Genomic DNA, 25,890 nt, shown 5'->3' on the forward strand with positions numbered 1-25,890 from the left:
TGACTGTAACTTGTTTGAGTGTAAGAAGATACGTGTTTTCGTCCGAAAATTATTCAGGAGATAAAAGCTGGAAAATTAAAATGTTCATATTGGCAACTATGCCTGTTTAGGTGACTGACTGAGATGCAAAAATTCAGTCTCTGCATAAATAAGTTTAAAAACCTTCCTCTCGGCTCGAATAAAAAGTAACTTTCCACCCGAGTGATTTCAGAAAAACATTGTGCTTGACTTGTTGAGGTGATGGAGCGATTCGTGTGAAGATGAAACGGACTGCACCTAGCGATAAAGAGCTATTTTTTCTGGCTCCTGTATTAAATCTACGGGATCTACCGCCATTGATACGATGCCCTCATTGGGATTGAATTACAGAGACATGAGCTAAGTCTCACTTAAGAAAACAACGAGTTATGAGGAGTTTCGAGCTTAACTATTCTCCACTTTTTCGTTTGGAAAACTCAAAGAAGGGTGGGCGAGAATGTGAAGATAGGCATTAAACTTCATCTCTAAAATTTAGTTTTTTGAAGGAATAAAACTTCAAACCTCTCTTACTCGCGTCGGTCTTTGATGTGACTTCATTCCTCTTGGTTTATTAGCTTGATATAATTTACGTACAGAATTGATGTAAACATTTTCAAATATCGGTAAAATAATTGCAAATTTTTGGCGGCTGAATGACAAGAAAATTATTTATTTCTTTTCAAATTGCAAATCTGTAAAATACAAAACTAAGAATATCAAATCTTCATTATATGATCCTTCTTCATTCTTCATACTTTGAATCAAAATCAGTGCATGAAACCCTCAGACTTTGGGCTGAGCATCATCGCTGACGGTGTATGTCCTGCTCTCCTTGAACAAAGGTCTGGCAGAAACAGTATAAAATTTTCTTGCGCACAGACTTTGCTAGTAAGTCATAAATATTGATCTTTAGTAAAAGCTTCCGCTAAGTGTTATCCTGGTAGAGATCTGTTAGAATCGAGACGAACTGATCAAACATGTTTGTTACGCATCTGAAATCAGAAAAAAAATTACGAAATTTAATGAAGAATCTGTATTTTTTGCATAAAGTGCCGGTTTCATTGAGATATCATGATTTCTAATTTTTTGAAGGTGCCACCTCTATATCATCATTCTCTACCATATCAATCCTAATTGTATTGACTAAAAGGCTGATGAAGAAAAAAGATAGGAGATTTTCACTTACTTTTCCTGTTTCTCCTCAGTCAACTGCTCGTCTTCATGACACAAGTACATGTTCCGCACTTTGGCGACGTCTTTATCACTCATTCCCCCTCGCTGACCAATGTTTGCTTCAGGGTCCTGAAATAAATCACCAAAAAAGGGTTACTGCTTAAAGGTCCTATTTGTAGTTTTAATAGCATTATCTCTGGGAGGGCCAAAGCGCCATATATTTTGATGAAGGAAGGCTTAAGTTGAACTCCAAAACATGAGGATAAAAAATAATTGAAGTTCCTACTAAACTACTTCGCTACTGCTGGCTGATCGGCTACTTTACATCATGTAGATCATGTAAAACCACACAATGTAGTATCCATCATTATATTTTTCTTCGGTGCAGATTTATGTGAGAGTGGAATTCAGAGAGGTGCTATTAAAATCCACGAAAAAAGAAGATCACTTTGAATATAATAAGGCCACAAAGCCACAAAAGGTAATTTTGATAATTTCCATACATGGAAAATTGAGCACCTACGAATTTTAATAGATGGAAGCATATGATGATCATAAAATATTTTCTGATGAGAAACTTAGAAGCTCTCTTCCTCCCCCCACTCCGAACAATCAGGTGGAGGAATTAGCATGGTCTGATAAAAAAGAAAAAGTGAATATATTAATCACCTTTGGCACAATGGTGTCATTGCCGTTTTTGCTGAAAGCTTTACGACTGTAATGCATGATACTGCCATAATCATACTTGATGCCATAATCGATTGTATCAGTTATCGAACGTTTCTTGAAGTTATTTTCAGTACCTGTTCAAAACAAAAAATCAATTTAATTAACATTGAGCTCCATCTTCAAAAATTAAGAAAACAAAAAGCGAAAAATTGATATTCCATTGAAAAAATCATATACTGTAAATATCAAGTACATCGCGGTATTACTAGTATTTTAACATTAGTAGGTATCTTAAATTTTTTATTCATTCCTCAGAAACGATTCAGAATAAATCGTTTATCATTTGTTGTAAAATATGTAGAATCTTAAGAGAGCTGTACTACGCACTAGGCTGTTGGGATCAAATTTCTGCAAAATAAAACCCCAACATGCTGGTACATACATTCATCAGTGGATTTTCTTAAAGGGGTGAACAATTGACTCAAGTCAGAGCCCTTGCGCGTGATAGAGTTCCTATAGGTAACAAGGTGGTAGAATAGTTAAGGGTCCTAACCGCTCTGCATAAAAATTAATGCCAAAAAATTGGCACTAACTTAAAAATTTGAACTCTGGCGAGTATCATAGCAAGACTGAGGAGGGAAAGTGCACACCTCAGGCAGATGCAGTCCTCAGTCTTGCACTGGTATTTACTCGAGTTCAAATTTTTCGACCCAATAAAATTTTTTGGCATTGATTTCCCCTCGGAATATGAGGATCCAGGAATATTCTACCACCTTGTTACTCACAGTTCGGGCCACATTTTTAGTATTATTTTCTTGTCAGTATCTGTAGGAGATACAAATTTAACGATGCGATTTTCTCATTTTCGAGAAACCTTTAAGTTTCTCCTCCGTAAACGCAAAATATTCGGATTTTTTATTCTCTCCCGACAATTTTATAGACTACATTTTAAGATTCTTGTAAAAGATTTCAATATAAAAGATGTAGAGTCTATATTTAAACCTCAAAGGTGCATGGCAAGAATCTGGACTTAACAAAAAGGCAGCTATACAAGGTTGCGTCAGAACTCTCTTTTGTTTCCTCCACGGAGAAGGGCGCACTTATGTGTCATCCCAGCATTTTTACATCGAAATCTCAGAGCTCAAAGCAACCATTCTTTCCACTTCTTTTTCCATAAATGCTGAGACGACTTCAAAAGAAAATTAGGTAACGAAGCTGTGCCGTTGTTTTGCAAAATTTGTCTCGAACATGCCTCGATCGCACGCTAAAAAGAACGTGATTTGAAAAAGAGGTGAGATTTGCCGATTTTCCCTCATTTCTGTCCAATGCCCAATTCAAACGAATAACTGAGAGCGACAAGAATTTTATCCTTAATTTGTTGAATTCTTCAATGATTTCAACCGTGTATTATTTATTTTGTCTCTCTGATTCGATCCTCTGCCCATTAATTCCATTTGTTCCTTGCCGTAACCCCAATTCCCGGGTCCATTCTAGTTTATAATCTACTTAATATAGTCGGTGAAAATGTAATATTTATTCCCGTTTGCGAGACTGCGATGGCCTAAAATACGGGAACCAATTCAGAAATGAAATCGCATTGTTTTTACTCTCAGTATAAAGGGACTCTAATCGGTGCCGATTTGGCGCGAAACCGGGGCGTTTTAAAATTCCGGAAAAATAGCGCTTCTTGAACTGCGTATTTCTCGATTTCTGAGTTACTTATTCGCGTTTTAAAAATGCACATCGTGTTCTACGCATCCTTTACTTTCAGAAAAATCTATTCACAACTCAGAATTCGTTCATCGCTGAAAAAAAAATTCCGGCTCCAGGAGCCGTAATTACGGGCTATGTACCGTGCGTTGCGGGTGAGGAGACGGTAATTCCCCCATTCAGGAGCCGGAGCAACTGCCTCTGAACCCGTAGCAAAACGAGCTCCCGGCTCAGAGGCCGATGCTCTGGCTCCTGAATGCGGGACTTACGGCCTCCTCACCCGTAGCGCACGGTAGTGCTATATAGCCCGTAATTACGGCTCCTGGAGCCGAAGTTTTTTTTGTGAGTGATGGTTTCAGTGGCCCATTTTTGGGAGATGAGGTCCTTTTTCACATATCCCATCACATATTATGATGCTAAAATGTTCACCTTGTCTGAGAGTCAATTGGATTGCATTTTGCAAAAAGGAACCACTAGCATTGCAATGTTGCTAAGATTGTGCAACTTCTTTTGTCTTGGAGGAAAACCCCGATTATCCATTAATAGTTTCTATTTTACTCGCTAAAAACTGTAAATTTAAGACAAAAATTACCATCTAAATTTCATAGTTTTTCACGATTTCCGCAATTTTATTGCAAAGATGAAGTTGCACAATCTTAGCACCATTGCAATGGTAGTGGTTTCTTTTTGCAAAATGTGATCCAATTATGGTTCCTCACCTTTACGTATGTTGTCCCATATTATCTGGACGTAGTCGTCCCTCTCGACAGCGCTCTGTTGGTGGAAGAAGCCGAGGGCGTGCATGAGCTCGTGGACGATGACGCCATGGTGGATGCAGCCGGGGGCCAAGTTGAGGACCTGCCCGCCCCCGCGCCGCCCCACGTAGGACCAGCACCCCGGCCGGTCGCCGCGGATGTCCACCCAGTCGTGGTCGCACTTCCGGTACGCCCGGAAACGCACGCACGTCTTCTCGTGGTACTCCGACACTGCCGACATGATCACCGCCTTCTCGTAGTCCGCTGAGACATAGACAAAGTCGTCAACGGATACTATCTAAAAGCTTCAAGTCCCGAATGTGCAGAAACGAAAAGCAATTAGCGCAAAAATGCACAAACTATTAGCCCAAATTTTAAACTCAAATAATCACCCAAAAGCGCAAACGAGGTGACAAACATTATCTACAATACAAAAAATGTTTACACTGACGCTTCATAAAGTATGTGGTCGGAGCCTCATACAAACTATAAACAATTTCACGTCGCAGGGCCGGATTTACCTACTTGCCGCCCATGGGCCGCCTGTATTTTTCCGCCCCCTTCTCATTCGTTAAGTGAACGTGCCGGTGGGAGAGGGGTGTATGAGACGCGTTTACTCGTGTTTGGCACATTTTTTTGTGAAAGCCCCGTCAACAGTAACAAAAGTTCACGGAACTTTACGCGAAAGTTAAGTTCCGTAAACCCTTCCCTGTTTGGACAAGGCCTTCTATTTATAACAAACGAACGAAAAATTATGAAAGAACAAACATAAATGTGGTTTAAGAATTTTAACTTCCGTCGCTGCGCCGACCGCACTGTGTTTGGCGCAATGCGTGAAGTATTCATGCAGTCTTGTAGGCGCTATGCGTTTCTCGCCGAACGCTGCTGACCGCAATGTTTGACGCAATGCGTGAAGTATTCATGCAGTCTTGTAGGCGCTATGCGTTTCTCGCCGAACGCTGCTGACCGCAATGTTTGACGCAATGCGTGAAGTATTCATCCAGTCTTGTAGGCGCTATGCGTTTCATGCCGACCACCGCGCCGCCGCGCCGAGGGCTTCTCCTTTTCATCTCAGTCCTCGTCATCATTGCCTTCTGCGCCGCTCCGCTCAAGGTCAAATTGCGTGTTGTTTCTCTCTAACTCGACTAATTAAAGGTGTTGTCTCTTGTATCACCGAAAGACGACAAAATTAGAAATTACTATACTTTTACTCTCAGGAAATGAGAGATTTGATCGCCTTTTCTCGTTTGTAATTTATTTTCTGGATCCGATTTTTCCCTCTTTTTTTTGATAGCTACATTAAAAAGATCGCAAAATTTGCCGCCCCCTACATTTTGCCGCCGTAGCCCGCGGCCCATGTGGCCACCATCTTAATCCGGCCCTGTCACGTCGACCTATTAATAGATAGAGTCCATTTTAATATGGAAAAATATTACATACGAAGAGTATGGGTGCTGGAGATGGACCCAACGTCCATACCGTATAAACAGTAATTTAATACACCTGCTTTTCAATCCAATTTATGTTCACGGCACATATCTGCTCTAGTCGTGAAAGCTAGATAGCAATAAATACATCCTCCTAGCATGGAGTCGTTTTAAAGTCATAAAAAATATCGGATAAAACGCACGCCCGAATAGTCGATTTTGGACCCCTATGAATCTCCAAAATCACTATAAAACATCCTCCTAGCATGGAATCATTTTAAAGTCACAGACAAAATCCCACTAAACGCACGACCAGATACCGGTTTTTGCACCCCTAGGAATCATGAAGATTTCGTAATTTACTTCGTCTTAGCATGGAGTCGTTTTAAAGTCGCAGGCAATATGGTTTTCAACGCACGACCAGATAGCGGTTTTTGCACCCCTAGGAGTCTCCAAGATCACGTGATTTACATCGTCTTAGCATGGAGTAATTTTAAAGGCACACAAAATTTCGCGTCAAACGCACCACAAGAAGTCTGGTTTTTTGCACCCCTGAGAATCTCAAAAATCAAGTCATTTCCTTCGTCCTGGCATGGAAATGTTTTAAAGTCACAAAAAATATCACGTAAATCGCACGACCAGACGTCTGTTTTTGCACACTTAGGAAACATCAAAATCACGTGGTTTACATCGTCTTAGCATGGAATCGTTTTAAAGTCACAAGCAATATTGCATTAAACGCACGACCAGATAGCGGTTTTTGCAGCCCTAGGAATCTCCAAAATCACGTGATTTACCTTCGTCTTAGCATGGAGTCGTTTTAAAGTCACAAAAAATGCCGCGTGAATTGCACGACTGGGTGTCCGTTTTTTCACACTTAGGAATCATCAAAATCACGAGATTTACATCGTCTTAGCATAAAGTCGTTTTAAAGTCAGAAAAAATATCGCGTAAAACGCACGACCGGATGTACGCGAGCTGTCCATGTCTCAGGTTTCCCAAGTAGAATGGACTCTCACACCATAACCATTCTTTTCACCGTAGAGTACTTATTCTGGGAGGGCACGCGTCTGTAATTTGGAGGTCAAGTCAAAGAGCTTTTAGGGCAAAAAAGGGCTGCCAACCTATGAATTCATATTAATCAGAAGGATTTATCATTACAATTGTTACGACGTTTCGTTTGTAAAACACGTGTTTGACTTCGTTTCTGCGTAAACTTACTTATTTTTGTGGAATGACGTTTATTTTTGAACATTCTTGACCATCTTAGTTTGATATTGGAAAATGAAGATTCGTAACAGAATTTTGCTAATTTCCCTTAATCCTTAGCTAATAATAATTAGGAATGACTCTTAAATTCAGAGACTATCGACGCGCTTTTCTCGTTGCGTTTCATTCCCACATGCCGCGTGCCAACCTGTCAACCCGCAGAGAATTTTTTTTGAAAATTGTCTCGGAGACATGGTGTGAAATTATAGCGTTAATTTGCGTCATTATTCGTTAATGTTGAACCAGAACAATTGAGGTCTGCAGGAGCACTTTTTGCAACTGCACTGAAGCAATTCAGGTAAGAGAGGGAAGGGAAAAATTTCGCTCACGAAGGATGCGTGCAGTGCATCATTTCATGCACGTTTTCGCGTGCCCTATGCACTTGCTAATCAATTTTTTTTTTATTATTTGTGTGTCACACTTGCTTGCATAGTTTTCCTTGGTATATAAGGGCTTGCGCTGCTTATGGACTTACAACGGTTTTTTTTAGAATCTCTGTATCATACGAGTCATTAGGGTGCTACGACGGTTGCTGCAAAACTCTCGCAAAATGTATTTCAAGACGTTCTCCTTTTACTTGGTATGTTGGTCTTATTTTATACACTTTAGCAAAATAGGATCATTTGCTCTTAGAAATGCTAGTCATTCATCATCAAGGAATGAAAAAAAAGTTCACATAATAATTTTGAGATTTGCATTAGTCTATAAACCTTTCATGGAAAAAATGCGTAAAAAGAGAACAAAATTTAACCTTTTTAGAATTTTTGACGGTTTAGGAAAAAGAGTACTGCAAGAGTTTTTACTCGGTCATGCCTATCTTTCATAATTAATTGTCTCCTCTCAATGAAAATGAAATAAATGAGGACCGATTTGATACAAAAACAGTACATTGAATTTGTGCTCGTATTAAAAATCGAATTCATATTTCAAGCCTCGAGACTGACTTCCTTAAACGAGAAAACTCCCTAACCACGCATCTTGTTTGTGATGTTTTAAGACTTTCGTACCTTTTATTTTTTTTTAAACGAGAACAAATCAACATCATTCCTTCAAGTTTTTGCAGAATTTGACTTTTTTACACAGTGAAGAAAAATCACCGCGGTTTGTAATAATTTCCGTTGAGTAGTTTTCCATTTAAAAAATACATTTTGAGCAGGAAGTCTGCAAAGTTGCGAACTAAAATACGTGATTTTGGAGTTTCACCATCGATTTGTGGAAAATAATTAAGAAGAGGGCGCATTTTTTCTTTTAAATAACTGAGATGTTAATATTTTCAAATAAAACGAGTCTATGGTTTTTCCCTAAATTTTTATCATATCACTGAGAGGAAAATATTCCTCATGAAAGCACGGACAAAGATCATATCAATATATAGCGTACTTTATTTTCCTCGGTGTCTAAGTTAAATTTTCATCTTTGCGAGGCACCGTGACGTTTTTCATTTTTAAACATGCTTCTTGAAATAAAATAAAAAAAAACCCTTTAATTTACTTTCTCATTGATGATACCTTACTTTACTTTAGCACATGTAATATATTTCCGTAGAAGGAGAGAGGAGATGCATTTAATTGTCGATATTGACAAAACAATATGATAATAAAAATTATATGAAGAGAAGAACTAATTGTAAGACAGCAGTTAATAAGAGGGGTTTTAAACCAGTTTATTTGACGTCACTGTCAAAATATAGGTTGATATGTATTGAGCATGAAAATCATATCGTCACTGCTATTATGGGCCATCCTTCGTTTTATTTTGAGATTTAAATAATTTTCCAGAATCAAAGTTGTTTTAACTATTGTGTTCTCAGATATGATTATTTTCAGTATTATCATGGTTCATCACACATCCATGTACCTTGCACCTGCCAAGAACGCCAAGAAAAAATAACCACGAAAGCACCTCTTGCTTCATTCTTATACGTTATTTTGCCAATAACTAGCAACAACACAATGCGGCGCGGCATGCATTCCAGGGCAAGGAACGCCAAACGCCTTCATTTACTCACAGCGCAACCCGCACAGTTTCGGGACACGAATAGTTGTATTCAGGAGTTATTAACACCGAGCATCGCATCGAGTCGCTCGCACATTGGCTACACGATGGACATCTTTGTCTGTTGCTTTACTTAAATAAAACGCCGCCATCTCTTTCATTCCTTTTAAAGCACAATGTCACCGTTAAATTTTATTTGAGTGACTGTGTTCATGAATGTCAGCAAGGTTATTGGACATTGCTGGAATTTTCAGGAGATCCAAAGCAACGCAATATTTTTCCTCCTTATAAATAAGAAGAAAAGATATAGATGCTAGCACATTTTAGTTTACTCACATCATTTCCGTTTTGAAGTACTTTGAAAAGTGGTTGAATTGGATACCAGAGGGAGATATAAAACTGCGGAAGTTTAGAAAGTTGCTGAATTTAGAAATCTATTGAGAGCTACGAACAGCTCACTACCTGGCTTCATCAATCAAGTAGTGTATGGAGCCACGCGTTAAAATCACCTGCGAGGAAAACTGTTGAAAAAATTTCTCGCGGTGAACAATATATGGTTCTTTTCACCAAAGAGGAATGTCATTGCAGGAATCCTAGATTAGAAAATGGTTCCATTGGTCTCTTGACAGCGATAAACATCATGGAAAAAGCTCCTAAAAATGACGATGCAGTTAGTTTGCAAGGAGATAATTTTATTCTGTTGAGAGGCATACATGTCATTCGGAAAATAATGCCAGCAATATAAAAATATGTATTTCATTTTTCCTTCCCTTTTTTCCAGATGTCCATCGTTTTGGGGGGCTTTGCTGCTCCATTACTTGATGGGCTTTTAGGTTCAGGCGGTTTGAGTGGTGATCCATCTAATTTAGCCCACGTAAGTATTAGTATTGTAATGTTATTATTTGAATGCGGTAACAAAAGAGGACTTTTGATACATTTTAATTAATACATTTTTTTAAAAAATTTAATTGGTCTTAATTTTTACACTAACAGATACGTGAGAGGGCCTTATGGCTGATTTTTTAACGTAACTCAAATTTTAATTTATATGGAGAATAAATGCACACCAAGATGTCTACTACTCTATGATGTTAATAATTGGGACATAATTCGCAAATATAAGAGATCAAACATTTCTCTCTTCTCAAAGTTACGTGTCACGATTGCATACAAAATTGGTCGCATAATACTGATACCTCTTTAAATAATATAGTTTTACCTAAAAAAATTAGTTTTAGCATGAGAAATCTTACTGCATTTAATGCGTCAATTATTCATTTACTTTCAGCAAGTTACGGGGAACTCTCCAGTTGATGTCTCGGCTGCCCTAAATATCGCTCAAGGACTGGCCACCAGAGCTCTTCCCGGCCTTGACATCTTGAATGGTGCTACATCTAATGTACCCCAAGTAAGTTATTACAGACTTATATGAGGGAAAAAAGTTACAAAGAAAGGAAATTCATACGAATTTTAATTTTTTTTTTTTTTTTTTAACTTAATCGGATGAACCTTCAGACAGGGTGCAAATTTAAGCAATGTAATGTATGTTGTCTCATCAAAAATATGTGCAACGTAAGTTATCCAATCCAAGATATGAAAGTCTATTGATGCATAAATTTAAATTTCCCATTCATGGAAAAAATCATAGTCTGCTCGCATTAAATCAATCACAAATCGTTACCATAAGAGACTTAGTGCTGTGAAAATATCACGGCGTAAATCTCGCGCTTTGGCTCTACTGTACAGCACTAATAATAGTAGGGAGTAGACGGAATGCTGCTTAAGATGACTGCCGAAATCGTGTTGTACTTTGCTATTAGATTCACGTGGACTCTAGTTTTCCTTGTAAGAAAGAGATTCAAATTGTTTGTAACCAGTACTACAAAAAAGTCAATATCTTGGTAAGGAGTTTTTTCCAGCAATTTTCGTTGCCCAAATCGAATTTTTTCATTAAAATTTGAAAAAGAAACAAAACTCGGAATGCTGAAATTCATAGTTGGTCCTTGGGGGTCTTTCTAATTTCCTCGTTGATATGCTTTAAAGTTTAATTTTTATATTACTATCATTTTCAACTAATATATGGGATGTATAAAATTTTAAAATTGTAGTCTTTGATTTAAATCTATGATTTGAATATAATTCTGTTTCTTTTCAGGGAGTTACGGGTAACGTTCCAGTTGACGTCTCAGATGCCTTAAATGTCGTTCAGGGACTGGCCACTAGAGCTCTTGGCCTTGACATCTTGAATGGTGACCCGACGAATGTAGCCCAAGTAAGTGATTTAAATTTGAAAAAGTCACGAAGAAAGAAAAGTTTAAATACATGTGATGTTTTCTCATTTATCTTAATTTAACATAATGAAACACCGTTCTTATTTAAACAGCAGCGATTGCATGATTCAGAAAATTGACGTATACGATTACTTCATCAAACCTGCACCTTGAAGTTATTTTTGACTTTGTTTAGCTTTCTCCTTACATACAGGCAAAATTTAAAGTTGACCCTAGACTGCCCCATAATTGTAATAATTATTCTATATCAAATAGTTTGTGAGTCTCACTCTAGTTGGCGTCTCTGATGCCCCAAATAAGCGATCAGGGACTGGACGGTAGAGCTTCTCCCGGCCTTGATATCTTGAATGGTGATCCATGTTATGTATCCCAATCGAGTGCGATTCCAGGGTATGATTGGAGAAAGTCTCGGAAAAAGAGAAACTTGAATAGATCTGGAATTTTAATTAATTGAATTTGACTTAATTTTCATATTAAAAAAAGGATTAAGAGGCTTCAGAGAATAATTTATTTGTGATTGTAATCTCTACATTTACTTTTTATGTAGGAAAACTGTACAAATAAGCCGCTGGCTAATTTATAATTTTCATAATCGTTCTGTCTTTTTCAGGAGGTTGTTGGCAACTCTCCAGTTGACGTCTCTGGTGCCCTAAATGTTGCTCAGGGACTGGCAACAAGAGCTCTTCCCGGCCTTGACATTTTGAATGGTGCTTCATCTAATCTACCCCAGGTGAGTTGTTTTAGATTTTTAGTGAAAACATAAACTACTACAGTAAAAACTCGTTAAGACGAAAAATGAAGGAACCGAAAAAAATTTCGTCATAAGCGGCTTTTTGTCTTAACCGTTCTCCGCTTAAGACGAAATTTTTCGGCATAAGCGGCAACTGCACTTGAAAGTTGCGCTGGTATCTGCGCTGCTCTCAGTCATCCCGAAATCATTTTTCCAATCCAAAATTTGGAAGCAGTTTTAATATCCAGACAGCTTCCAAAATCCACACAAACTAAAATTTAAAAAAGATTATTTTAAGTGAATGACTGTTTGAAAGATTATTATCCATCAGTTTTAAATTTTTAAATTTTATACAATACGAAATCCAAATTTTGAATTTTTTTTAAAATACGCAAATCGGTTTATCGCCAACTGTCGATTGCATCTCAGTCATCCAGCAAAACAGAGGATACCCACGATCCACTCTCAACCTACTCTTTTTATGTCAAGGTGCGTAAAACTAAGTCTATTTTCCCTAGGAATTGGCTTTTTTTGGTCATTTTTACCCAATTTCAGGGGAAAAAATCGGAAATTTTTCTTCGTCTTAACCGGCTTTGGTTACGGGTCAAAATTTCGAAATTTCGTCTTATCCGTATTTTTTTTTACATTGACTCTTATGGAAGTGTCAAGGGACCGAAAAAAAATTATATAGGAAAACTGTACAAATAAGCCGCTGGCTAATTTATAATTTTCATAATCGTTCTGTCTTTTTCAGGAGGTTGTGGGTAACTCTCCAGTTGACGTCTCTGGTGTCCTAAATATTGCTCAGGGACTGGCAACAAGAGCTCTTCCCGGCCTTGACATTTTGAATGGTGCTTCATCTAATCTACCCCAGGTGAGTTGTTTTAGATTTTTAGTGAAAACATAAACTACTATATTGCAAAATTGCAGTGCACTATAAACAAATTCAGGGGGGGCGCACGCCCCTACGCCCCCCTCTCCTTGCATCTGAAAGAAAAGAGGCAGAAAAAAGGGAGAAAGAAAAAAAAGAGAATGGTGGAAAGGAGAAGAGAGGACGCTTCTTTTTGGCAATTATTCATGACGAAATTTACTCCAACTGCATATAAAATTCTTTAAAATTTCGAAAAATTTTCTGGGGGGAGCGCCCGGAGCCCACCCTCCCCTCGTTCGAAGTGTCGAGAGCCGCTTATGAATTGGACTACTTGACAATATTCGAATTCAACTATTATGATGCACATGTTATCTCATTGAAATATCATATGGAACAATATTTTTGTTCGACGAAAATTCTCGGAAGTAACTTAGCTCCTAACCAAGATATCAAGCTTTTTCAATGCGTAAATTCAAACTCCCCACTTTCAAAGAAAATATAATCTACTCGCACGGAGTGCGAGCGGTATGGGGTTATGGCAAACCCAATCCCAGGGCTTTGGCTCAGCTGTTGAGCGTTCTTAACACTTTGAACAATAAAGGTCGGGGAAAGAACACTGCTCGATTAAGAACTAAGCCGAAACCGTTGTAACAGCCTTTCAGTGAAGTATGATTTCAAAGTTTAATGCGAGGATTTTCCTTGAAATAACGTTCTTAAGAGAGGATTCTCTAGCTCAGTACGTATTCATATGTAAGAAGGCTCGTATTTCAGCTTCCGAATTTCACTCATTCCTCAAACATGCTTAACCCTCAATTTGATAATTCTAAGTGAAGAAGCTTGACCTTTCTGACAAAGGCGATAGTATTTTTTGATGATTAAATTATATTTCTGATTCACATGCTTTAAAAACGAAACCAAAACTTTAGGGGCTGTTTTTCATGAGGCAATTTTCCGACTGAGCGCCCTCTTCCACCTACTTTCTCAAATTTTTTCTATATATTTTAACCTTACAAATATGGGAAACAAAAATGTAGGTATATCAATAACAGTCAATTATTTTGAGCAAAATTATTCCCTTTTGTAGGAAGTAATGAATAATGCTCCAGCAGACGCATCAAACGTTCTAAACATGGTACAGGGACTGGCCACAAGAGCTCTTCCTGGCCTTAACATATTGAATGGTGACTTAACCAATTTACCGCAGGTAAGTCCTTAGGATACTTTAGGAGAAAACAAGTCGAATATTTCAAGGGCATGGTAGATAAAGGGACTGAGAAAAAAGAAACAACTGCTGAGGTAAAAAGTGAAAATTTTTCCTCTTTTATCGATATCATCATAATTATTTGTAATGTTTGAAACAATAGATTTTCAGCTGTAAATGATTATTTAAATGAAACGCATACTTGAAAAATGAGAACTCACTTTACTACCTTCGGTCTTGGACCATTAAGACTGAACTCATGAAAAATTGCACAAATCAAGTACGGAACTTGCAATTAAGTAATGTAAGACAAATATAATTTCAACAATTTTGAACCATGCTTTATCTAATTCTGATCAAGTTTTTGACTTGCAATTTGAACCAGAAGAATGGTGGTATACTCTAATCTGTTTATATATATGAATTTAGCTCTACTACAGTGAAGCTTTCGAAAACTGTTCATTGCTCAAAACATAATCCTAAATTTCTTTGTGAAGTCTTATGAAATACCAAAGAAAGACATATCATGAATTTTTGAATCTTTGGTCTCTCATAGGAAGCTTTGGCCAACGTTCCGACTGATATTCTGCCTAATGGAACCGTCGATGTCCAAGGACTGCTCACCAGGGGTCTGAACAACGGAAACCAAGCTAGGAAACCGAACAAACAAGGAGGTCAATCTCAGTCCTTTGGACCCCTAGGAGGAAACCTACAGAGCTTCAATGGGCTGTTGAGAAACGGTCAGGGCTCTGGCACGAGAGTATAAGCCATAGTAATACAAGTGCACTACAATAACTTCATCGTGATAACTTAAAGTCTAAATGTTATTGAGATGCAAATGAAAAAAAGTTTGGGGCAAAAGTTCACTTCTTTTGTCATTTTTAGTGGGACTTGAGGTAAGATTCAACGCTATGATCTTCTTTTATTCGAAATTTGGAAAAAATAAATACATGAATAAAATTATACTTTGAGGAAAAGAATATGCCTTAAAATTTTATTTTGAACATATGATATTACCTCAAATTGAACACGCTTAGGTTATAGTTAGTTCGTTGCTTGATTTACTATAGCGTTAAGTAAACCAGGGTGTTGGTGTGGAATTTCACCAAACCACACAAAGTAAATTAAATGAAGAAAACTGAAGGACCCATAATGTTATCCTGTCCATGCTGATTTCACTTTTATACTAAGCACTCAGTGAATCGGGAGTAAGAAAGATTGCGTAACTTATATAAATTACAAAAGGTTGAATTCTACTACAAGACGGGGGGAGGGGCTCCTGTGAAGAAGTTTAAAGTTTTCCACGCTTTTTTTTTGCGGGAAAGAATGGCATACTCTTGTTGACATTTGAAAGTGTACCTACATGTTTCACAGAGGTCAATGAGGAACAACGTGGATAAGCTTGAATTTTTTCCTCGGATGAATGCTAAAATGGACCGACTAAAGAACATTGTCATTTTCGGCGCTCTCACCAATAGATAGATCTTCATCATTTTAAGAAATTTGGAATCACGTATAAGAAACTTCAACAATGAATAAAATTCGTAGCCAATTGAAAAAAAAGGTTTAAGCCACACATTTCCTTGATTTCCATACGAGAATACGTATTCATGATATTTACACTACGTTGAATTCCACTCAAACTACGGCCACATGCAATACCTACAGTTTCGGTAAAATGTACAAATCGGTATGTCTATTTCAATAAAACTCTCGTTAACGTAAAAAAATATTTAAGGGAAAGTTACGATACTAAATATTGCTGTCTTCAAAACCGAATAAACGCGCCGTTCTTAGTGTTGATATTATTTTTCGATGCAGGTATAGAAACGTGCAAAGATTCCACGGTTCGATATAACTGGAATAATTTAATCAGATTAGCCTAACTAACCCACTGTTTTCCTCCGTTTACATGTATGTGAAACAATCGATTCTTGTGCCTCACCTGAAATCAATTATAGTTAATGAAGTTAAATGGAGGAAAAATAGTGTTGCCAGCTTGCAAAGTCGCCACTGACTGTATTTAACGTTGCCTGAAGTTTTCTCATGTATTATTTTTCAACAGAGAACCAAACTACTGGACTTTTTCGAACTCTTTTTGAATTTATCCTCGATTGTGAAGAAAATACTCACATTTCAAGTTTTAGTATGTTTATTTGGTTCTCTGTTCGAAAAATAAAACATTAAAGAAAATTAGGCAACGTCTGGTGTACCTAATTATAGGCCGATTAATTCCGTATTCATTTTAACATTTTTTGAAGCAAAGTATTATAGATAAGGCTGCCATTTTGATGGAACCAGGCTCTACAAAGTAAAGTGGGTTGCCCTCTGCTACGGGTAAATCAAGCAAGCTATTTCATTTTAAAAGCGGGATCAAAATGATGTTGAAACTTACAAAAATCCGAGGATATATGGTAAGGAACTACCCCGAAAGGCCATCGAGCATCTGGGTTGAGAAGTCCATTCCTGGCGAACGTATCCAACATGATGTCACCTTCGAAGAGGCCGCTCAGCTCCCACACATTCTGTACCATGGTTGGCTTCCATAAATGTACCTTCGACTCTGTTCGAAATTTAAAATTTCGGAATGAAGACTTTAACTTTTAGCTGTGTCAAAAATGGACCACCATATTAATCGATATAAATGGTGGTGAGTCCAGATAGTTTTTGACAAGAGAGAAGGCATAAAACTGATTTATGCATCGAACAGGATACTTTAACCTTTTCTGGAGTACTAAAAAGATGGGCCAGCGTCTGTTTGAAAGTTCTAAAATGATATTTTCCTTGGGAAAATGTTCAGCGTCCTTTTAGAAAATTTTTGACCTACGTCCTTTTCAAAGAAATAGAGGGCAGAGGAGACATTCGTCCAGGGGGAAAAGAACGTTGAAACTAATTGTAAGTTTTGCGAGTTTTATCCTATCCTTCCTATTCGATTTATAAGCAGGGCACGGAGGTTCAACCTCTATAGTGAAGACAAACATTTGGAGGTATTGTACTTTTTTCCTAGAATAAAATCAGAAAATGCACACATATCCTCGTAACAGGTCAAAACTACAAAAAAATAATAAATAAAAACTCGACTTGTGTCCATTCACCGAAACCGAGTCATGGGTGATCAGGAAAAGGACCTAAAAGTGTCCTGCTGATCTAATTTTCTCTTGTTTTTCTCCATATAACTCAGAAGTTGCAAGTTGCGAGTGACTATAGCGCACTGAACATTCGCCAATGCGATTTAGGTTCGACCCTGGCGGTTTTGCCTGATTTTTACCCAGGTTGCAAATTTTCAAGCCAAAGATTTGGTAAAAGGAACCTAAGGATTTGGTCTATGTCACCCAAAGAAAAACTAACCAAGCAACATTAACCGGACTTTTAGGTTACTGTCTTTTACTTCCCATATTAACACAAAATGTTGGTTACTTTTTCTTACTGTGTATACCCTTCCATGAAAAAAATGAGACGATAATAAGGGCGGTCCAGGGTGCAGACGATGAAGGGTTGAAGATGCTGCTGTGCATTACCACAAAGCAGTGGCGATTTTGCAGGTTGGCAACATTGTTTTTCCTGTTTAAATCCATTAAAAATATCGATTTTAGGTGAGGCAAGCTGCCGCACCAAGAATCGAGCATTTTACATACATTCAAATGTAGGAAATACAGTGTTGCCAACGTTCGAGAATCTCCACTGCCGAGGCGATCAGTAAGTGCAACAATGACGCTCTCAGAAAATGGACTTAGTTCCGTCTGAGCGGAAAACTTTATTGAACGAAATTTCCGCTCTCCGTAAAATTTTCAAAAACCATTCAAAAAACCCTCGGAAATTTTCGGAAAGTTGAAGTTGCACTCTGAACTTCCTTCCCTATAATGTTTTAGGAAATAATGGAGGAAGCCTGAAGAACAACGAGGAAAACTATTTTATTGGAAAATGTTATTTTTTCAAATTGAGAAGGTTACGTGAGATTACGCTCAACTTTACTCTTTCTCCCCTTGTGAGATCACTGAAGGCGCACTCAGTCCCCTTCCTTCCCCCTTAATCAGTACCGTCTTTTCTTTTTATACAGGTTGGGCCAGAAGTTCCAGGACGGTCGGCTAACTTTTTAACGGTTCGAGATAGAAAAATGAAACTTTGGGAATGTTCCTATCTCAAAGGAGACCATCTTTTGGGGGAGTCAAAATTTTGGTCCCCCCTAAGGGAGGGGGCGGGGGGCCCCCAACTTTTTTTTTTCAAATATCAACCCCTATCTTGTGATACCTCATTCGAAAGACCATAAAAAACTAAGAATTTTGGCGCAAACCGCAGATCAATATCTTAATTTTTGACCGAGTTATGATAAGATCAAAGGTCAAATTTGACCTATTTGCAAAAAATCACAACTCCGGTTCAAATCATCGCAAAGAAAAAAATAAAACGGGAAAATTTACTAATTGTGTTCGCTTTTTTGTAAAAATTGCAGAAATCACTTCGAACTAATTTTAAGGGGGGGGGGGCTCGGACCCCCAAATACGTCAATTCAAAGGTCATTCAATTTTCCCACGAAATAAGCCAATTTCCCCCAGATTTGCCTCCACATTATCTCAGTAAGGTCAAAATCAGTTTAACATTACGTTGGGCAAGTCTCCAAAAACCAGGAAAGTTAAAAAAAACCCAATTCAGACGATCAAATTTAATTACCTTAAATTGCGTTTTTTTTAATTTTTCCTGAAATTTGGGGACTTGCCCAACGTAATGTTGAACTGATTTTGACCTTACTGAGATAATGTGGAGGCAAATCTAGGGGAAATTGGCTTATTTCACTGGAAAATTGAATGACCTTTGAATTGACGTATTTGGGGGTCCGAGCCCCCCCTTAAAATTAGTTCGAAGTGATTTCTGCAATTTTTACAAAAAGCGAACACAATTTAGTAAATTTTCTCGTTTTATTTTTTTCTTTACGATGATTTGAACCGGAGTTGTGATTTTTTGAAAATAGGTCAAATTTGACCTTTGACAGTATCATAACTCGGTCAAAAATTAAGATATTGATCTGCGGTTTGCACCAAAATTCTTAGTTTTTTATGGTCTTTCGAATGAGGTATCACAAGATAGGGGTTGCCATTTGAAAAAAAAAAGTTGGGGGGCCCCCCGCCCCCTCCCTTAGGGGGGACCAAAATTTTGACTCCCCCAAAAGATGGTCTCCTTTGAGATAGGAACATTCCCAAAGTTTCATTTTTCTATCTCGAACCGTTCAAAAGTTAGCCGACCGTCCTGGAACTTCTGGCCCACCCTGTATAAAAGATTTTCTTTTTATATAAAAGACACATTTTTCTGTTTTTGTAGAACAAGTCGCTTCGTTTGAATTAGACCAGTCGGATTGCGAAAGAAAGGGTACTCTGCCAGTGCCGTGTCAAGGAAGAACGCCGTATGAACCTTCAGGCGTCATCATATTTCCTTCAACAGAAAACGAATTTAATGGGAAAATTGTGAACATTTTTCTTCAAATTTGTCAGACAATTGAGTTCGTATTTCGATCCAAAATATCCGAAAATTTCAAAGAAAAATAAATATGCATAACTTTCCTCAAAAATACATATTACATCCGAGGAAATTTGGCAACTCTCGAATGTTCACACGGTGTTTTTCCTCAGCACGGCAGTACTGCTCCCTTCGACGTCACGAGAGGGTTGAAGTTGGACTTACGCTTCTCGGCCTGGAGGAGGGCATGGGAGTCGCCAACGAACTTGGGGGCGGGTGGGGTGTGGTCGTCGAACCCCTCGGCATCGTCGTAGTCGGCCTCTTCGGACGCGAAGCTCGTCGTCACCGCCGCCGTCACACACACCGGGCCCGCGACACGGCCCACGACACACACTATCACGAGCAGATCGCGCGCCACCGACGACAAGAGCATTGCAGGACACCGCGCCGCCAAGCCGGTGCACTGCTCGCATGCGCCGCCCGCGCCCTATCGGACCCCCTCCCCTCCCCCCATCGTTTTAAGCCCCCCTCCCCCGGTGGGCCTATCAGGTCCCAGCGTTGCCGCCGGGGACCAAGAATTTCGGTGTTCCTCATCCACCATACACTGAAAAAAAAATATCGGTGTATTTACTAAGAAAAGGGTAAAATTACCTAGAATTCAGGGTTCTATTTGATCCCAGTTTTTTCTTGGTAAAATTACCATTATGTATGGAATTGGTAATTTTACCGAGAAATCTCTGTAAAATTATTGAACTTTCTCGGTAATTTTACTGGACCTCGGTAAAAACGCCGATATTTTTCATCGACTGTGGTAGAATTACCAACATGAAATGGAAAAGTTACCGGGAATTGATTACCAATAAAAGTGGTATTCTTACCTTGAAAAAACAGTAAAAATACCGGTTTGCAGGTAAGCTTACCAGTCTGTCTTGGTAAATTTACCAATAATTGGTAAAAAAAGTGAGATGGTAAAGGTACCAACGGACCTTGGTAAAAACGCCGAGAATTTTTTTTCAGTGTACTATGGGGCCGCCTGTAAAATATCGATGGTCAAAGTGCAAAATCACGTAACTCCATTGCAATGTTTCGAAATATCCAGTTATTCCGATGGCGTAGGAAAGGGGGGAGGTCCAGGGGGTCTAGACTCCCCCCTACCCTCTTAGCCTCGTAAATTGTACATTTTTTTTTACTTTTGGAGGGTAGACATAAAATATTATCAGGGACGCACACAAAATAATGTGAATTTACCGTCACGTTGTTGAATGGACCCCCCTCCCCCCTAAAGAATGTCTGGCTACGCCACTGTTTTTTTCGAAGAGAAACAAGCCAACATCATAATCTGAAATGTAGACAGAATAATATTTTTACAAGAAGGAAAAATCGAGAAAGTTTTCAAGAAAATACGTTGACCAGTTTTCTAAACAGAAAATGAAGTATGAAAGGAAGTCTGCTTCGTCGCAAACGGAGATACTTGGTTTCCCACTTTTATCATCGATATGTAACGCATTAGGGAATGGTAGGGTGGCTGAAGAGGGTGTCAGAACGAGTGTGGCGAAGGGGACGGTGGTAAAGTGGGCTGCCTCCATATTTTCCGGGAGGCTAGCACCAGGATTGGGAGTACCTACTGATAAGGGAAGAGGAGGTTCAAAAGAAGTCAGGAGAGAGAGCCTCAGATAATTATGCGAGATTTCTTAAAAAGAGCCGAAAGAGGCCCCCAAATTGGACCTAAAGGGGCTTCCGTGGAACATTTTGGGCCGTGGTTTAGGGAGCGATAGCCCCCTCTCCTCCGAGCTATTTCGCCCTGCTTCAGGCTAAATCTGAGCCTGCCTTACAGATTCATCACAGGGGAGGCGAAAGCATCTGGTACTGCATTACGTAACGTTAAAAACATAACGTAACGCCGATTTTTCGAAAATGTATGATGAAAAATCGAACCGATACGAAGTGGCATTTTTCATCCAAAAATCACAGAGACAAGAGACCCTCCACTGGCCTTCTAGCGACAGGTGGAAGCTTTTACTTTCGGGGTTTCAACAATTCCTTATAGACAGTTATTAGGGAGCAACAGTCATCACCCTAATTTCGGCTGTTGACCTACCTACATGGTCGATGATGAGCTTCGGGTGACGTCATGAGCCAAACAAGTTTCCCAAACGTTGGCCATTTTCGGCTTGTTTGCGAAACGAAACTGCCAACACGTTGTTGAACATCAACCATGTAGGTGAGTCAACAGTAGAATGCTGAAGTCCCGAAAGTAAAAGCTTCCACAATGGCCAAGATACTAGTGGAGGGTCTCTTGTCTCTGAAAAATCAGCTCAGAACTTCAATCCAAAGGAGTTGTAGTTAACAGTGGCGTGGCGTGCTTTGCGATATATCGAATGATCTGCCATTTAAACCCATGCTAAAGAATCGATTAGTAAGGTGTTCGCTGCGAACACCTTAATAATCGATTATTTACCATAGGTTTAAATGGCAGAACAATCGATATATCGCAAAGCACGCCACGCCACTGGTAGTTAATATATTAACGGACAGAGCGTAACGTTTTACGGGTGCGTCATGGAGCAGGGAATTCCCTGCTGATGCGGCAACACTGGTTCCCTCTGAGCCCCCGACACTTATTACTGACCCACTTGCTAATCATGAGTCGAGTTCATTTATTCGCGAAGTTTTTTTCCGATTTCTCAAGCGGCTCGGGTGTGTTTGACTCTTCAAGGTTCGATGGCTAAACTGAAAAATTTAATGATGGAAAAGGAAAATCCTTGGTTCATGATCTTTAGCAGTCGGGTACTTTACTCAAAATGTAGCCGGTGTTGGGCAGAAAATTTTAGTGGGCATTAAAAAAAAAGGTCCCGAATAAAGTTTTTAACATAATACCATGCAATTGAAAAAAATTCAAATTGATGTAAACATTATATCTATTAAATTGGGCGGGAACTGCATTATGATGGACTCGGATCAGAGTTTTATTGTATGTTTACTCAGTTAAATCAGATCAAATATCCATACTTAATTCGGCCAGTCTATCTTACTGATATAGGAGTATAAAATGTTTTTAAAGTGCCCATCTTTTTTCTTACCTTTACAGGAAAAATATGAAATAAAAATTCAGGGAATCACAAATTTAGCAATTAAATCAAATCCTTCACTTAAGAGCCCTTAATTTTTTATTTTTCAATTTCCCTTAATTATTTACTCTGGTAAAACGTAACTACTACAAAATAGTTGTTCCCAGTCATCTATTTAAAATGTATGTGATATTTATACTATTTTCACTAAATCAACAAAAAAATAAATTCATATGATCAAAATTAAAATATTGGGAAAGAAATATTATGATGAAATACCGGATTAATAAGTGATGAAATGGGACAAAATATAGTTACATTACTGCGTAAAAAACGTAAGTTCAGATATACCGTTCCTCATTCACATTGGTAAAATTATTCCTATTTAATCTTTCGCGAGACACAAGATACTTAAGTATCATGTGAAATATACCGATTCTGACTGCGCGGAGGTAGGTACTTCTGGCCAAATAGTCGATGAAACTCGTTTAACTAGGACCATATCGCGCCGTCCTGCTTAGTCAAGCGACTAATTGAAGAATGATCAATAATTAATGCTCAAATACGTTTGGAACTGTATAAAGTGACGCAGAATCCGTTTGGCACTGTGTTTCTTTATGATTCGTGAATTAGTGCGTGAAATATTAAATCGCTGTCTCCGTTGTCGTTTTCAATCATTGTTTATCAATTATTTAGCTATTTTATGAGATAGCTACCGGTATGAATCAACCTGCGTAAATGTCGGCGAGTGTTCTCAATTGTAGCAGTTCTGATGTAAGATGTAATGAAGCTGGAAAAAAAATTCAACGGGAATTTTTAAAAAAAAACGTATTTGATGTTGGCAACGCTATAACAAAGTATTAATGACAATTTTGCACAAGCCATCCTACACGCCTATCATTTCTGCTTGTTAAACAGTTCCGGTTAACTACTCCATTATCAAAAGTACTATATCAAAAGAACATGTTTTTCTAATGAAATACGTGTTCCATTTCCTCGTTTGCAGTCTTGTCACAGCTTGTCATTGCTTGTTAAACGTGCCTACAATTACTCCTTGAGTTTGCACCGCCCGCCGCGCCGTTTGTCCCATTCCATGCAGAAAGAAAATGCAAGTGACTAGAAAAGTAGAATAATTGGGACAAGGCTGGATTAAGGGGTGGCCACATGGGCCGCGGCCCATGGCAGCAAGTCCAGGGGGCGGCTTTTGCAAGATTTTTAAATGTAGGTTTAAAAAAATCGGATTTAGAAAAAAAAATTACAAACGAGAAAAGGCTATAAAATCTCTCATTTCCTGAGAGTATAGTAATTTCTAATTTTGTCGTCTTCCAGTGATACAAGAGACAGCACAGACCTTTAATTAGTCAAGTTAAGAGAGAAACCAAACACACAATTTGGTCTGGAACGGCGCGACTTAGGGATAAATGATGACGAGGACTTCAGATGAAAAGGAGAAGCCCTCGGCGCGGCAATCGGCATGTAACACATATTAGCGCCTACAAGACTGCACGAATACTTCACGCATTGCATCAAACACAGTGCGGTTATTGTGGCAGCGTGAAACGGATAGCGCCTACAAGAATGCATGAATACTTCACGCATTGCGCCAAACACAGTGCGGTCAGCGTGAAACGCATAGCGCCTACAAGACTGCGTGAATACTTCACGCATTGCACCAAACACGGTGCGGTCGGCGCGGCGCGGTGGCGGAAGTTAAAATCATTAAACCAAATTTTGTGTTTGTTCTTTCATAATTGTTTCGTTCATTTCTTATGAATGGAAGGCCTTGTTCATTAGAGATAGGTTTACGAAACTTGACTTTCGCGCAAAGTTCCATGACCTTTTGCTAGTAGTGTTGACAGGGCTTTCCCAAAAAATGTGTTCAACACGATTAAACGCGTCTCATGCACCCTTCCCCCGCTGGCACGTTCACTTGATGGTTTTTATTGATGTTTCAAAACGAATGAGAAGGGGGCGGCAAAATACAGGCGGCCCATGGGCGGCAAGTAGAAAAATCCGGCCCTGAATAATTGGGATGCATATTATGTACATCAATTATTTTTCTGGAAAATCTTCAACAGTGTAGCTGAATTTAATGGTGAGAGACCAAGTAACGATTTTAAGAAAAATGAGTTAGGAGTGATTTTCGGCTAATCAATGAATTTTATTCTTCTGAAAAAAACCAAACCCACGAGATTTGTAGGATTCCAATTATAGAGTAGACCTCATTTTCATTTTTTACAAAAAAATTTATTGAATAAAACTTGAAACCTCTTTTTTAAAATTTTAAAATGCGACTTGGTTTTTCTATTCACAGCAGTCTACTTGTTATCACATTGAATTTCTATATTAAGTACCCATTTCTTTACTGAGATTTAATCATAATTGGTGAGATTTAATTACCTGAATATAGTTGATGCGATCACTATTTCCTCTCTTTTTTCCACGACACTTCCTGAAAATAAATGTATTCTACTACTAGTGCCGCACTCTCTTTCGTCTACCACAGAGACATTTTAGGAAATTCTGGGACCAGTAGAGAGTGCAATCACTGAAAATGAAATATCCAGTTGGATATGGTACAGAACATCAAAACGAATTGCATGATAATACGTTAATTTTAAAGAAAAAGTGTCAATATTTCCTGTTTCAGTTAATACTCCCTTTAAGGAATGTTAAATTATGACGATATATTTGCTTTTAATGAGAGTATGTACTTGAAAAGTTTGAACAATCAAGACTGAAAATCACACTTCAGATCGTATAAGTCTGTTGCATTCCACTGTGCGAGAAATCGTTCAACCGAGGTACTTACTCTGAAGAATAGGAATCGCTCTAAAAATGATGCCAAATTAGGCGCACAACCCTAACTGCTATTCGAGGAACACGCCTGATGTTTGAAATTCCCCTTACTTCGTGGTAAGTATTCAATTTCATTAAATAATTGATTTTTCATGACGTTTTGGCAACAACGCTTCTAGTCCAGTCACGGTGCGAGCTCACCGCAGGATGTCTCAATTAACGATTCTTGATGAAATTCGCTCAAGAACAAATCATTATCCGAACCACGTGGGGCAATATTTTGGCATTTCTTTTGTTTTCCCTCCTCGCGGGGTTTCCTGCTGCCATTCTTCGGCGAGAATCAGATTTTCAACTGGACAAATAGATAATCACCTAATTTGGACGGTTATTCCTAGAAAATCCTGTCAATTTCCAAAAGTTGGCAATACTGCGCAGTCGTGTGAATTCAAGCATGAATGCGTAATTG

The 25,890-nt window shown here is 38.5% G+C and overlaps 2 protein-coding genes across 4 annotated transcripts; one reads left to right on the top strand and one right to left on the bottom strand.

Annotated features, from left to right (window-relative positions):
* Positions 1 to 672: 672 nt before the first annotated feature.
* LOC109038903 (zinc metalloproteinase nas-13) lies at positions 673 to 25,375 on the bottom strand. 2 transcript variants are annotated; one of them, XM_072302232.1, is made up of 6 exons: positions 25,026 to 25,375; positions 16,505 to 16,672; positions 4,290 to 4,589; positions 1,861 to 1,994; positions 1,205 to 1,320; positions 673 to 1,010 (listed from the first exon to the last, which is right to left on the bottom strand). In XM_072302232.1, exons 2-6 carry the CDS (start codon positions 16,641 to 16,643, stop codon positions 944 to 946), a joined length of 756 nt encoding a protein of 251 aa, XP_072158333.1. In that variant the 5' UTR covers positions 16,644 to 16,672; positions 25,026 to 25,375; the 3' UTR covers positions 673 to 943. The 2 variants fall into 2 exon arrangements, with proteins under 2 accessions (XP_072158333.1, XP_072158327.1); XM_072302226.1 differs by lacking the exon at positions 25,026 to 25,375 and adding an exon at positions 19,783 to 20,001.
* LOC109038902 (uncharacterized) lies at positions 7,445 to 15,089 on the top strand. 2 transcript variants are annotated; one of them, XM_019054166.2, is made up of 8 exons: positions 7,445 to 7,601; positions 9,798 to 9,890; positions 10,305 to 10,424; positions 11,172 to 11,288; positions 11,918 to 12,037; positions 12,792 to 12,911; positions 13,993 to 14,112; positions 14,666 to 15,089. In XM_019054166.2, the coding sequence occupies exons 1-8, from the start codon at positions 7,572 to 7,574 to the stop codon at positions 14,873 to 14,875; spliced, it is 930 nt and encodes a 309-aa protein (XP_018909711.2). In that variant the 5' UTR covers positions 7,445 to 7,571; the 3' UTR covers positions 14,876 to 15,089. The 2 variants fall into 2 exon arrangements, with proteins under 2 accessions (XP_018909711.2, XP_072158338.1); XM_072302237.1 differs by lacking the exon at positions 12,792 to 12,911.
* Positions 25,376 to 25,890: the final 515 nt, after the last annotated feature.

This window comes from Bemisia tabaci, chromosome 1 (assembly GCF_918797505.1).
Source record: "Bemisia tabaci chromosome 1, PGI_BMITA_v3".
Taxonomy (NCBI): domain Eukaryota; kingdom Metazoa; phylum Arthropoda; class Insecta; order Hemiptera; family Aleyrodidae; genus Bemisia; species Bemisia tabaci.